Raw genomic sequence first — 15,427 nt, forward strand, 5'->3', positions numbered from 1 at the left:
AGAGCGCTGTACAAAGCTGAGTTTGTCTGCACAGAGGACTACTTGTCACCCTCTTGACACTCTGCGCATACACACACACACACACACACACACACACACACACACAGCAGTGCACTGCACTGGAGAAGACTGACAGATTGATACCAAATAGTCATCTTGCAGTTCAAATGCACTGTGGCAAACTGAACTCTTCACATGCAGATTGTTTCACAGTTTCTTAAAAATAGGCTCGGATGACAGCACCACAAAGAGCGAGTCTCGCCCTCGCACAGTCACTTATAATTAGGCAGAGGTTGTTTAAACTATGTCAGCAATGAATAATCCAACACGCACCAAAATAACTTTAGAGTTTCCTTTTCAATTCCTTTAAGTATCATACGCACAAACACAACAATGATGATGTTTCACTTCTTCTGTGCTGTCGTACAGAGTGCATGTGCCTGTCAGCTCACATGAATGTGAGTTAGAGCTTTGCGTTGTCCTATTTTGGGATTCAAAATTCTTGAATTTCTTTCATTCAAGTGTTTCTGTGTTAATAATCTACACTTATAGTAGTCACGCAAAACAACTACTGAGATGAGTCTATTTGCTGCCATGTATTTCTGAAAAAAGTCAAATTAAAAGAAATAAAATAATTCTAAGTTTCTTTTGTGATTTGGCATTTTTCCACATCAAAACAGTGTGTTAGGGCAGGAACTTGAGAGTTTAAAAGAAGGTGGGACAAAGACTGCAAGGGCTCTATTGTTGAAGGGTCACTCAGGATCAGATAAAAAGTCTGAAGCTTAAAAGTGTATAAAAATATAGATGGCAATGGCAACACTGATTGGAGTTTTGATGTCATTTATTTACATTGCATTTCACAGAGGTGGAGCCTGCAACAGTAGCTTTTTATCACAAGTCTACAGTAAAAGACTGTGTGTGCATTTATATTTATACTTGAAGCAATTCAAAAATAACAACAACAAAAAGGTGAGCTCTTTAAAACACATCTGGTAACACAAAATCATCCATTGGGTGTACTCAAGTTGCCTCACTTCTATGTTTTATTGAATAAAAAAGAAAAGTCTGAAAACAACCGCGCCTCTCTCTCTGCCACAGATGGAATCATTAAGAACAAGTCTATAAGGAAAAACATTCTGGTGATGAAGTAATTCATCTTTTGCTCCAGCTGGAAGTGAACAACACGAGATGGCACTGGAGATCAATTTCAACTGGAGTTTATCTTTTATGGATTAATTACAGCTAAAAGAAAGCCACACTCACACAGAGGAAACAGGCAGGGGGTTCGTACAGAGAGGCAGAAATGACTGACAAAATGCATCTAGGGAAAAACAGCCTGATACCAAAGACAAATGGGAGGACTTTGGTGAAACTTCATGTCCCTTCTTCACTTAATTGGAAAGAGAAGACAGGCAATCAAGTTCTTGTTCTTACTGGCACATTCACCAAGAGCCTGATTTCTACTGGGTAAGTCCTTCATTGCTATGGCTGTTTTTGTGCCCCCGCCCCCCCCCAGACCAAAGTTCACTGACTGCAGGAGTACACTTAATTCACTCTGGCTACGTATTTTACAGCGTCCTTAACAGCTCATAAACCCATGGTGTTGCATCCTTTATTGCCATTTTAAAAACATAATCTCCCATTCAGGTTATAAGAGGAGGAACATCAAAGAGGAAGTGGGTCAGTGAAGGCAGATCAAGTCAAGACGAGGTCCACAAGGTCACTGACAGCATACTCCGTGTCTGCGTGAGAGTATGTCATATTCTGTTTGGTTATGATTAAAAAAAATAAATAAATAAACCTAACAACCCAAAGATTCACAATCACGCACACAGATGCTCACAAACACACACTCACATTTGCCTTGACAACAACAGTGACTTGTCTGCAAGCAAGCTTCTCTCTCCATTCCTGATTTAGACGGGCATCGGAAACTACCGGCAACTGTGGAACATCCCCTTCATTGTCTGCCAGCTCCCTGACCCAGCCATGCCACCCTGGGGTCTGACTGATTTCACACACTCCACACAAGCACACACACTGGCAAGACTTGACATAAAACTCTTTTTCAGGATCTCCACATTTTCCCTGCAGCCACTGAGATTGTTGTTGTCAGTGGCACCGAGGCCTCACACCATCTCTGACACTCTGCCTGCTGCTCACTTTACTTTGGCTGCTTAGAAAACTGCACGCATACACGCATTTCTTTTCTCCATTCTTGGAGAAAAGTGGCCTTTACTGTATCTGCAATGCAAGCATGCTAGTCAGCAAGTCCATTAAATAACCATGTAATATGCAGGATTTATTCACTCAAATCAACACGCTATCACAGGTAATGCAAAATCGCAATACTTTTGCACAAAATGCATGGACGGTAATTGGCTCTGCTTTAAAAAGGAAATATACGCATCTGTAACTTCCAGTACTACAAGACATGTTAGTAAAACTTAGGTCTCAGCAAGTTGAAACATAAACTCAACTGAAAACTCATTGCAAAACAAGAACTGAAAGAAAACGCCACAGGACACATTAGGAGTTTCAGTAGTGCTTCTCACTTCTGCTAGTTTGGGCTCTGGCATCTTATCAAGGATGACTTTATACCTGAATCACCAAGTGCAATTAATTTATTGCAGGGTAAACAGAAACAACCCGAGGGTGTCCAGGAACCACTGAGTTACAGTGTTCATCCCTTAGATGTATCAGACTGAACAGATCCTGTGGGGATGTTGGGATTTGGCAAAGCGACTCTTCAACCTGGACGCCTAACCGTCACGAACATTGTGTAGAACATCTGCAATCAGCCACGGCATCCGAGTCTCAGGTCTCCCGGTGGAATCGAGTAGTAACCAGGCAAATGGTTAAGTGTGAAAGCACCCTAGGAGACAGTGAAGAAGGTATAATTCTTCAACACAGCTGCATCCTTTATGAATCTCCATCGAGTTTGCTATCAGGTGGATGAATTCTGCTTATGAAACTGAAGTTATATTCTTGATGACGTGATGTGATGTGGATCTTCACAGCAGTCAAGGTTATTTGCAATAGTTAAAAAATATATATCAGTAACAATTGGGGGCAGTCGTGGATCAGCGGTTAGGGTGTTGGACCCGTAACCGGTGGATCGCTGGTTCGATTCCCCGTCCCGGTGTCCATGGCTGAGGTACCCTTGAGCAAGGTACCTAACCCCCACTGCTCCCCGGGTGCTGCACGCGGTCGCCCACTGCCCCGGGTTTGCTGTGTGTGTGTGCACGTCACTTGGGTGGGTTAAATGCAGAGCACAAATTTCGTTGGAGTGAGTTCCCTCCAATGACAAAATATGTCACTTTCTTTCTTTCAATTGAGACCTCATCTATGCCACCATGCAGTTTGCTCGCTCTGCCTGTCCCCGGTCAGGGCCAGAGACTGAGCCGGTCAGGATAGACAGACATGATACACACGCCCACACAAATACATAAGTCTCACTGCCAGCTAGGCTGAAATGCACATTTTTATTAGGGTGAGAGCAAGACAGACTGTGACTTTTCAAAACAAGGTATTATGGCGCTCGGCACTGTGCAATTACACAATGATGGACTCAACTGTCTTAATTATGGAGCCTCTATGTGCTACTGGCTCACCAGAGTGGAACTGTGCACGCAGCTTAACGAGAAAAGCACTAACTCAATACAAATATTAATAAATCAAACAGTGTTAACCTCATAATGTGGGTCAACAAATAAACTAAGCTACTGCGGCGAAGCAAGGCAGGTAGGTTGGATTTGAGATGCGGGGATTACAGCCCCACAGAGTAACCAATACCAATTTTTCATATTGTATAACTGGATTAAGACCACAGCACTGAGGCACACTGACAAAAGCTCACCTGATGAGCCCAGATTAGAGAAGCTATGGCTGTTGTCTGTACACTGTTGAGGTGATAAGGCAGAGAGGCAGTCTGTGATGGAAGGCTGTGGCCTCAGAGAGCAGCCTCCTTGGGCCGGGTCCACCCAAGACTTGAGCTGAGCAAATGAGCACCTTCCATAAAGCCACACGACACAAAAAGCACAGAGAGGAATGTCCCCTGCATTTCATTCTGCCAGCGAGCCGATTTTACATGAAAGCTCCAAAACTGGCGACAGCTTCCAACAACAACCTTAGACAAAGGAGTACACCCTCCTCACATCCAATAAATAAAAAAACACAAAACAATGCAAGCCAAGTTAAACATTTCAAAATCAGTCAAATAAATGCATTTTGTGCCAGAATCTTCTGTGACCACCTACCCTGAACCCATGTGCTTAACAATCATTTTTAGCAGCATACATAATGTGTGTTCTTGCTAGTTCATCTGACTTGTTTCAGCTCTTAGCTGTTTGTACTGCGCAGAAAACACAGAATATCAAAAAGGCTATATGCAGTTTCCTCATTTTTGTTATCATAATTTAAAAACCTAAATAGAAGACAAAGGTTTTAACCCTTCATTCTCTGTCAACAGTGCTGTTTCTCCTCTTCACTCTACAGAAATGGACTATTGTCAGCATTAACAACATAAAAACAAGTATAACATTTATCTTGCTGTGCACCGTGCCTGCAGTAGGAGAATTTGTGTGTCCTTTACCTGTGTCCTCATCTAAATCCCCCTGTAGAGAGGAGTCTGTGTCCTCTGAGGAGGCTTGGCTCCTCCAGCTTATATTGCCCATCCGATCGGCCCGGGTCCACACAGCTACAGGTCCAGGAGTGAGAGCGATGGTGATACTTTTTGTATACTGATGACTTTTTAGTCAGACCAGCATTTTGACAGCCATCACTCCATTGCACTGCTGAGAGTGAGTCACAAACTAACGGGTCCACATGATTATTCTCTCACTACACAGCACTTTAGAGGAAAGATCCACAAATAGCACTGCAGAAAGGCAAGAGGAATTGAAAAGTAATGTGCGTTGGCAGAGTTGATTATTTTTGTAAATACAGCTAGTATCACGTAACCCTGAACAGGACTTCTAAGTTGTCATCAGTGGTCCTGGAGAGGGTCCAACCCATAGTTATCTGGAGCGGAGACGCACCGAACCGACACAAGGAGCTGAGCAGGCCACCTGTGGGAATGAATGACCTGCTCTCTGGCATGTAGGCCAACACACAGCAGAGAAATCAAGGGAAGCATGGTCTTATAAGACAAGCCGATTTGAGAAAGAAGTCTCAAAAGCACAGATGGAAGTGGAGAGCTGAAGACGACCTGTGAATTGAAGACACAGCTCTAAGAAAACAATCTTGAATGCCGTCTTTCGCTTCTTGGAAGATGATGAAGACAGTACGGCCTTGAAAATGATCATGCAAAATATTCCACTGCTCATCGATATGCTCGGTTCGCTCATTACCCAACATATAATCCATCCACTTGTCTCCCTGATTCTCGTTGTGTGCAGGGATTTGATTCCCATCAGTGCTCTACCTTTCTCCACCCTCTTTCTTTCTCTCCTTAAGTTCTATTCCCTCCTTCTTTTTGCTTTCCCATACGCACACACACACACAAAAACTAATTACAACACAGCTAAACCTATATGGGAACAGCAAGCCTCTCATTCTGTGGGCGAGGGAGGGTGAAATGCTTTCTGCCATCAAACCTCAAAATTGCAGCATGTCAAACCAAGACCCATAGCTTACCCTGTGCAACACTTGGATCACTCATCAGTAATGTGTGTAAACCTAATCATCCAGGGAACCCTTTTGTAATCATGACTGCTTCAGCTCTTGCTCAGAGTTTTGGTGACTAAGGCATGTGGAGCTTGCTATTTCTGTATGCCAGACTAGAAGATATTTCAGTCTCAAGTGATGCAGTTACCACTTAGCAAACACAAAGCCATCAAATGACTTACACTTGACTGTTAACTCCAAGAATGCCTGAGAGTCAAATCTTTAGCTTTACAGCTAAACCCTGTCAAAGGCAAATACACAGATACACACCCCCACACTAAGCAGGGGGGACTGGGAGCCTAAAATTGGGAACTGATGAATAAGTTCCGCTCAAGCTGGCTACGATCATTGACTGTCCAGTGTGAGAAGAGTCTGCAGGCTAATTATAAAACACTGTGCTACTCCCACAACTTTGTTACCAACACTGACATGCACAAGTGTTGTGTCACGTTCCCAGTCTCTGTGGGGAAAATAAAAACAAACAAATTTTGCAACTGCAATCAATCATAATAAGTCCCAATTAAGGCTTGCTTCTTCTGGAATTGTATGTTTATATGTGCAACTTTTGCAGCCAAGTTTAGTTGCAAAAACAACACTCAAAGACCTGCTCTGCTGCTGTACTAAGTTGCAAATGTCTGCACAACATCCATACATAAGCGCCAGCACGTGGTTTTATAAATGTGCCATTTCTAGGGTCACAGTACGGTGTTCTTTCTACACAGCAGCATGGAAAAATTCACCAGATATTTGAGCTTCACGGCTTCTACCTATCTTGAGAATAAAACCAATTTCACAGCCTGTCAAATGAACACAGTGCTCATATTCCAGCAAAAAGAAGCAGCTATAAACGCAAACAGCTCTAATCAATCCATTCAATTTTAGAACTGTTTGTATGAATAAAGATTTCATACACAGGTGACACTCTATCTAAATATAAATAAACTTAAGTCACATGTGCATCTTTATTGTATTTTTCTACTGGAATGTTTTCCTGAAAAGTGGATGCAGGGTTTATTTAGTACCATGAAGCTAAAGGTGTTTGCTTTACATAAGTGATGAGTCACTTAGCCCCAAAATCTGACAGTGTCAAAAAGTCTGTTTCAAGAATGCTGCACTAAACACATCACTGCCAACTATAACTGCAACAGTGGAATCATTCCAGAGTGTCTAATTAGATGATTAAAATCATCATAATAGAGAAATATGCATGGGAAACATTCAATGAGCAATTTCTCTAATTTCAGTAAGCAATCACCAACCACTACTTAAGCACAAAGCCTGCGAACAGCAGAGTATGAACTGGGTAGCAGCTCAGTGGGTGAGTCACAGTGCAGCACAGTAGCATGGCTTAAATAAGTTTCTACGCCAAAACATGGTGTATCAGATAAAATGAGCAGAAAGTATTTTAATTTCATACGAAATATAAGCACACCCAAATCACTTAACACCACTCGGTTCATTTAAACAAGTCCAACACAGTACACAAAGCGTGAAACTCACAAATAAAAACGTACACTTACACATTTTCAGCCTGTCTCTGAGGTTGGCACTGGGATGAGTTTGGCTGTCGGCTGCTGATGGCTTTTGGGCAACACCATCACAGACACTGAATCTGTTTATGGATTACAGTCTGGGCTGCTTGAGTGATGAAATCATGTGGGTGCGTGAACAGAGAATGGGGTGCAGTGCTGAAACTGACACAAGAACCACCCACGAGGTTCTCTCGGAGGTGACATCCTAATTAAGCCCTGCACAGCTGGGTGAAGAGGCAACTCTGAACAGGTAACAATGTTGTTTACCCCCACCTCCCCAAGAGAGGACAAGCCAGTGACAGCAGGATACGGTATCCATGGCGATTAGAGAGTATGTTGACGCCGGAAGAAATAAGTCTCCTGCTGGAGCTTGGTGTCCCTGTGTACATTGATAGTCCTACTTGGTCTGTGTGCTGTGGTAACCATTTACATGGTGGACTCATATCGCTATTTAAGCCTTGACCCATGGGTATATCCAAAGGCAGGAATCCCCACTTACAGGCATGAACTTTATTTCTCCATATCTCTTCCCTTTTAATATGCACCTTGAGGCACCACTGAATTAATCTCCTTCTGTCAGGGTCTAAAACAGGTCCTCTTACTCTCGTGTCTCCACATCCTAAGCCCACATAGAAACAGGCTTCTCTTAACACCAGCTATTTTGTCCAATCCTTACACACATTTCTTTCTCTCACTCTGGGGAAAAGGCTTAACAGGCTGATACTGAAGCTATGTCTGCTGTACAGTTTTTCAAGTACTACTGTGGGTCCCATGATTTTCCCGGTTTTTCCATTTTCTGTGTCCTCTGGGCACATATTTATGATCGATGGATGCATGTGGAACAGACCAGACTGCTGGCCAACAAGCCACCCGCCAGGGCAAGTGGGTCCACACCAGACAACGGATGCGAGAGAGAAGTGATGGATTGAGGTTCATGATGACTATCATCCACCTAGACTTTAGCCTTTATTTGCTTTAAACTTATCATTAAGAGCAGAGTCAACACACTGCCTCTGAGCTTTCATTTAGCTGTGACCATATGTAGTCATCTGTCTGCAAGACACGAAAGGAATCGGAAACTTTTACGCCTGTGAGGAATGACTGAGGTAGTGGTGGATGACACTCCCTCCCCGCCTGTTACTGGGATTGTGTGTGTGTCCCCATTTACTGCAGGCATCACCGGACAGGGCTGTATGTGGAGCGAAGCAGGGAGACAGCTGGCGGAGTGGGATGCAAGTGTAGCTGGCGGGTATAAAGTTTCCTTCCAAAAGGCATACCCGAGACCACCCTGTTTCCCCCCTCATACCCGCTCTGCTGCTGTGATTCATTTGTCTTCAAAGCTGCGTACAAAATGAACGGCTAGCAGACACAACGAGGGTCAAAGCAACGAGAAATGCCACGTGCACAATGTTGAAATCAGGACAACAAACACACACACTCTCTCCGTCTCTCTCTCTCACACACACACGGGTCGTACTGGGCGTGAACGCATTACAACTCCGGTGTACTTGGTAACAACGCAGCTAACGGTTAGCCTGGAAAAAGCTAACCTTTAGCTGCTGCTAACCGCCGAGAATCAGAAACCCATTTTAAATGTAGGCTAACGGCCAAAAATGAAGGAAAAAAAGAATTTCAACCAGCATATGTTCATGTGTTTAACGGGCTTAAAATATTTCTTCTTGGGTTAAAAAAATTAAATTTGTTCCTGAATGTTAGCGATGCTTTCAAACAATCAAACGCTGGTATATTTACGATTGCTGAGCTGAGAGTGAATGGTGAAATGCCGGTGGAGTACCATGTAAGCTACAGAGTCATGGCTAGCACATTTAAATGATATCCTCCAGGCTAGCTTGTCCACGACATCTGTATGGCTGGAATTGCTGGGGGAAGTACAAACGTTAATAATTTACTGGTCAGTTAACCAGCTATTTCTGGTCAGGCTGAAAGTGTCCAGAAAAAGCCGTTTGATCCGGCGAAAAACATTAGCCAAATCCAGCTAGCCGATACGGTGACGCTTGGATTTTTAACTGGATAGCCGAGAAAAGAACAATCCATAAGGCCCAATTAAACCATCATTCACACTGACTATATTCGTCCAGTTTTCCTTTAAGTCCCCTTTTGCGTATGTCTAAGTCAGCGGACCCCCACATTTGATCCATCCGTGCCCCGTGTGAGGAATACCGTTATACAGTATCCCGAGGTGGAGCAGTGTGGTTGAGTACAGCCGGGCAGGACTTACCTTGCTTGCTCTCTATTTTTCCCGACATTTTCGCAGCCAGCAGCTGTGATCCCACTCGCAGTTCAACAAAACGTTAGCTACAGACGAGCCTCGCCGCGTCTCCTCCGCTTATTCCCTCATTTTCGATATACTGTTGTGTCCATGAGATGATTCCGCCGGGGTTAGTATCGTATATTTATAGGCTACACACATTGGTACGGTCAAAACTGTCTCAGTCCGTCTCCGGGTAATTTTCACTGGATACACACACACACACACACGCACTCACACACCACACATACACACCACAGGCTACGTTAATGTGTTGAACCCAGACTCGGGGAGAGACCTCGTCCAGTGTGGCAGCGCCCCCTTGCGGGAGGAATTAGCCACATCAATCTGTCAACAAGAGGATGGGCGTGTTTCAAATCCAATCCAAAGAGTTGCAACAAACCCGTGTTTATCTGGCCAGATAAGTTCTAGGCGCGTTGCATCTGTGGAAACCATTCCACAAAATTCGCTCAGAGCTGCCAGGAGTTGCACACAAAGTCATGGAGTCATAAGCTAAACCCTCTCTTTTTTTGCATGCATTCAGTGACACCCTTGCAATTCACAATTAAAGTTTAGTAGTTTGTGCAGATACACAATGATAATGAAATGACAGAGAGTGTTGACTTGAAAATGTCTTTCAAGCAGTCGGCAGCAACTAAACTGTATCAGCCGCCAACGGGCCAAAAGAGACAAGTGACTGCAAAATGTTCAAGTTAAAAAAATGTCATTCCACAGTCAACATTCTCTATTAACAATGGGTTGCATTAATGTATCTCTGCTTATTTGCAAGGACTTGTACATTCATTATTTGATTATAGCCTGGCTTTAAAGCTTTTAGCTTTTGTGAATTAATTCGCATGTTTGCTGACTAAACATTTGTTGTGCATGCATTTTTTCCTTTCTTGTCACATATTAATCTAAACAAGACTATCTGATTAAATAAAGGACCTATTCAAACAGAGTGATTTGTTTATCCAGTCCTGTGTCGAGGGTTTCGCTTCTCATCATACTGTATCTTTAGTTTTTTTCCTGGTGTCAACATTCCCAGGTTTTTTAATAAAACTGTTTCTTTCTGCGCATATCGTGTTGGGCTATCTATCCTCAGAAAATGCCTTGGCACACTGTGCAGCCTCTCCCTGGTAATGTTATTACTCTACTACATCTTCGTTCAGAGAATATTGCTTCGGTCCATCCAGTTTTGCTTGAGCCACGTCCAGGCCCTTCATGGCTCTCCAGTGCCTTCAGCAGCTTAGCATCAAGGCTAGCTGTGCACATGTATTCCTCTGTTGGATCAGGTGAAGGTATTTCCTACTTCAAGCTGTCATGTCTGTAGAATAGCATATTTTCCCATACACGCGAATGTTCTATTTCATGAAATAACTTTTGTGATGTTGGTGGAGATGGACTGATGTTTATGCTACCTCGCTGATCATATTAGCTGGGGCATCGGGTTAAAAGCAGAACTCGGTGTATAAGCTTTTCATTTTCCTCACACAATCTGAACAATTCCACTGAAGAAGGTCAGCAAGGAATTAAATGAAATATTGACTTAAATGATACAAATTTCAGGTGTGAAGTTGTCATACTTTGTACTTGTGATTGAAAAATATTTATATATTCTTATCAGGAAACACAACGGTTCATTTTAAAGTTTAGTTTGACTTTGACGTGTTTTCACAAAGTATTTGAAGTCGTATGCAGCTTAAGAAGAAGCACAGAGCCCCCTGTTGGGAGTCCTGAGACGCTGGCCTGATGCACAGGATACAGCTGTTCATCCTCATGTGGCAGGAAAGTGAAAGCTGTGAGGCAAAAGAGAGAATCGAGGCTGATTTCTGATTTCGCTCTGATATCAGCAAACTGCTGACGATGGCTTTTGCCCATTTAGTGCTTATCCATTAAGGAGCAACCGTCTAGGTTATGTCTCTGGCACATCGAGACGAAGCAAGCACATCCTGTCATACTGTTTATGAATAATTGATCTGACTGAAATGATCTGCGTCCTCTGAGTGATCTGGGTCAGCTTGTACGCTTGCGATGCACTCATGAAAGCGGAGGCGTGTATTAAAACACTGACATAAGGAGTTCATTACATATTGTTAGAGGCCTCTGTGCCCTGTGCAGCTTACCTCATCATCAACTGCATTTAATCAGTTCTCAAAGTGGGGCCTCGAGAGTCAAAGGTTCATATTTACACTGGCTGTCATTATGCCTGCTCCCTTGTGCTCCTGCTTGCACAGCAGAAACCACACCCGTATAACAAGTGCAAAGAGCTGTGTGTGTGTGTGTGCACTTGTGGGAATGTGTGGGTGTGTGTGGCGAAGAAGAAGGAGTGGAATACCTTCCTTGAGGCAATGATAAAGTCACACAGGGAAGACAATGAACTTTGAAGCAGCGACAGGCTTGTCAGGACAGAACAGGCCTCACAGCAGAATCGGAGTCGGCATGTTTTGCATGTCTTAGTTTTCCCAGACAGGCTACATTCAGTAGCGTAATCTGAATCAGACCAGCGGTTGTGCAACTCAAATGACATTTACATAATTTGACCTCAGGCTTCACCGGGTAAAATCTCCCTCATTCAAGACAAATGCTTGTTAGCCCCTATGAGGCTGTGGGATGCAAAATAGAGGATTCGTTGTTTGTTTTTTGTGACAGCATTCAGTCCGGCAGGTGACTGACGTCAGTCAGTTTTCATGCCAGACTTCATTTTGTCACTCAGGTAATGTCATGATCATGCATTCCTGCTCTTTGCTGCTATCTATTGGCTACACAGCACAGTGCAAACCAAAAGCTGCCATTACACTTGGTGCCACAGAGTGGTGCTCATGAACTATTCTTGTGTGCTGTGTGCAGCCTGGAGTGGTTTGTTTGTATGGGCAGGTAGAGGGAGTGCTGATGAAATGATATTTGAGAAGCCTCCCGTAAGAGAATCTGGCATTACAAGGATGAAATTGCTGTTTTCTGGATGAGATTCACTGAAACATTAAGCTGACAGCAGGGATTTAGAGTGGACTATGACAAAAATTAACAGAAAGGTCAACAACAAATGCATTCACGAAATCCTTATGTGATTAATAAGATGTCATATACTTTACAACAGCGATATACCGCTGAATAACTATTCTAAACTGGAACAAATTGGTGAAACAGGCGTCAATCAATCAGAACACCTTAAATATGCAGGATCGAAATGTATAATGACTGTGGGAAGGTTCATACTGGTTCACACTGGAAAGTTTCACACGTACTGGAGGCTTAGAGTCTGATCAGGTCTTCCGTGGGTTGGTTCACGCTAGACAGGGCAAAGAAAGGAGAAGCGAGACAGTTTTGTTAGCCCAGAGTTGTCAGAGGGAGCTGGGAGAAGAACAGCGTTTGATCTCTGCGGTGGTGGGCGTGTGATGCCGAGCTCAAACACAGTTTAAGGCTCTGTTAACCTTGGCCAGCGGTCAGGCCCCTCCGTCTGTCTCACATCTGAGAGCTGCAGAAAGAGGGAGGGGATCAGCGAGGCTTAAATGACTGAATACATTTAAGAGAGAAGGAGGGGGAAAGCTGCTCGTCAGTGATCGAGGTCCTCTGTCTCTGGCCCCTTTGTTAACATACAATACAGTGACTTTTCAAGTGAGCTTTTTATGGCGGAATTAGGATGGATGGCTACAGGTATCAATAAGGGGCTTGGATTGAAGATGGAGAGGCTTTGGACGAAGAGGACAAGATGTCTAGGTCATAACCTGCTCTATACTGTATAGAGCAACACAGAGCACTCTGTCACTGCCACAAACACATGTTGACACATGTTGACAAGGTCGGGGAAACTAGATGGGGGGTTGTTGACAGGATCTGTGGAAAAGCAAACAGGGCTGCACGCTCTTTCCAATGCACCCGTAAACTGAAAGGTCCAAATCTTTAAACACATAAACCAAGTTCTCCCGCAATAAACTTAATATAGGACAGGCCACACACACACACACACTGTAACCATGTGCCCACATTTGTGGATGCATAAACACTCGAAAGCGGAGGAATTATTTATGTGCTGAGACAGGCATTGTTGCACTGCTCTTTGGAGCGCTACAGGGCGGCGGCCCTGGCTTTTGGAAAGCACAGCTGCTCGCCTTTCAAGAACGCTCTGTCCTATCACCATGACAGTGAAGGTCTCACTCCCTAAACTCCTCTCTCCCCCTCTCTCTTTTGCTCTCTCCCTCCTCTCCGTTTCTCTTTCAAACAGGCCTCGTAGTGGGACCCTCCTCTCCACTGTGCCGGTCCTTCCAGTGCTCCTCATTGACATTTAACTCCGAGGCCAGGGTAAAGAGGGCCAAAGAGCATGAAATGGGGCTGGCCACAGGGGTGCCCAGCGCGACTTGACCACTCCCTATCTCACACCTCCACCTCCATTAGCCGCCGGAGTCCCTGGGGTTCGTAGGCGCCCTCAGCCAGAGAGGTGAGCTTCCTGCTCCTGGCGTAAAAGCACAAAGCTCAGGAGTGTATAGGCCAACCCTGTGATGTAGTGACACGTGGAACAATTACACTTCTTCAGATTATCATCTTAGCAGTAAGCCTCAGCTTCCTTTCCACCTTCTACCTTCCACTTTAGAGGGCTAAATGTCAACGTTCATCCTTTCCTTTATTCTGCTCAGCAGGTCTGAGGCATTCAATGGGTGGCACAAAACATTTTCGTCTGCCACATCGAGTCTAATATCACTCCCTTCATTAGGCCAACTGTATGTCATGCTTAAGATTAAAGTGTTTCAGTGGCATTTAAATTTTATCACACACTTTTCACGTCTGTTTTAATCCAACTCTAAAATCTGGGTGACTGCCTCTTCACACGACTCATCGCACTATTTCAGTGTGTAATGCTGGTCAGTGGTACTGGTAGGTGTTATCAGTGGATGTGGCAGTTGACCAGGGATGCGTCACTGTCTATTCACACGAGTCCAGCTCGGTTTTGACAGGAGCATGTTATTATGAACTAGGTGTGGAGTGAGACAGTCTGGTCCGTGGGTGTCACATTTAAGTTCATGCCAGTTCCTGGGTGAGGGGGTTACTGTGCTGCTGGCCCGAAAAGTCCTGCAACATGGCTCGGCTGCCTCGCTGTCCAACTTACGATCCACATTAGGGCCATTTAACAGGATCACTGATTAAGGCTGTGAGTAATTGAATTAAGATTGTGCAGCCCGAAACTAAAGCTGCCTAAAGGAGACTTGGACGTGATAAGATGTGGATGTTTGTGGGTAGAGGAAAAGAGGTGAGGCGAGCCCACACGTTATTTCACCCTAATGGTTACAGATTTGAGTCATTAATTAACGCACATAAAGTGATAGAAACTTTTTTTTTAAAAGAAGTCAAAAGTCAAATTTACAGTTTTTTTATGTACTGCATTTGTACATTGTGTGTGTGTGTGTGTGTGTCTGTGAGTGATATGAATGAGCATGGAGTGTGTTCACACAGGAAAAGTCACAAAATATACTCAAAGATGCAGTATGCAGGCTTGCAGGCTAAAGTCATTTGAATATTAAGTACCAAGTGTTGATGAAGGATTTGCTCACAGCTGGAAACATAAATTGTGCATGGTGATGAGACAGCCCCATGAGTATTAAATAAGTATTAAATATTTGGAAAAAAAAATATTTTGTTTTCTCTTTGCTCCAAGTTTGCAATGCTGACGTTAGCAGCAACCATCCAAAAAATCAGTGTCTGACTGATGTTCGCTGGTGCAGGCTAAAACAGCAAAGTGCAGGACTGCATTGAGCATTAACTACCAAAAGTGAACACTACGAAGTTTGGTGCATAGTGAAAATTGTGTTAGTGTAGAGTGTGGAAGTGGGACACAGTTTAAGTCATATTTAATCGCTCGCACTGCCTCGAAAAAATGCACCCTGACAGGCCATTATTAATGTAGAAGTGCCCTACTTACCTACACACACGCACATGCAAACACACACATATGCATGCACCTATTGCT

General features: G+C 43.9%; 1 protein-coding gene across 6 annotated transcripts in view; it reads right to left on the reverse strand.

Annotated features, from left to right (window-relative positions):
* Positions 1–9,776, reverse strand: part of rapgef1b (Rap guanine nucleotide exchange factor (GEF) 1b) — a 39,146-nt gene extending 29,370 nt beyond the window's left edge. For 5 of the 6 annotated variants that reach the window (XM_046374628.1, XM_046374626.1, XM_046374627.1 and 2 more), the window contains exon 1: positions 9,439–9,774. In XM_046374628.1, coding sequence (XP_046230584.1) covers positions 9,439–9,466 — 28 coding nt within the window. In that variant the 5' untranslated portion in view covers positions 9,467–9,774. Of the gene's footprint in view, positions 1–9,438 lie in introns of all 6 variants that reach the window. The other variant, XM_046374630.1, reaches the window with a different exon arrangement.
* Positions 9,777–15,427: the final 5,651 nt, after the last annotated feature.

Source organism: Scatophagus argus, chromosome 20, assembly GCF_020382885.2.
Source record: "Scatophagus argus isolate fScaArg1 chromosome 20, fScaArg1.pri, whole genome shotgun sequence".
NCBI classification, from domain to species: Eukaryota; Metazoa; Chordata; class Actinopteri; family Scatophagidae; genus Scatophagus; species Scatophagus argus.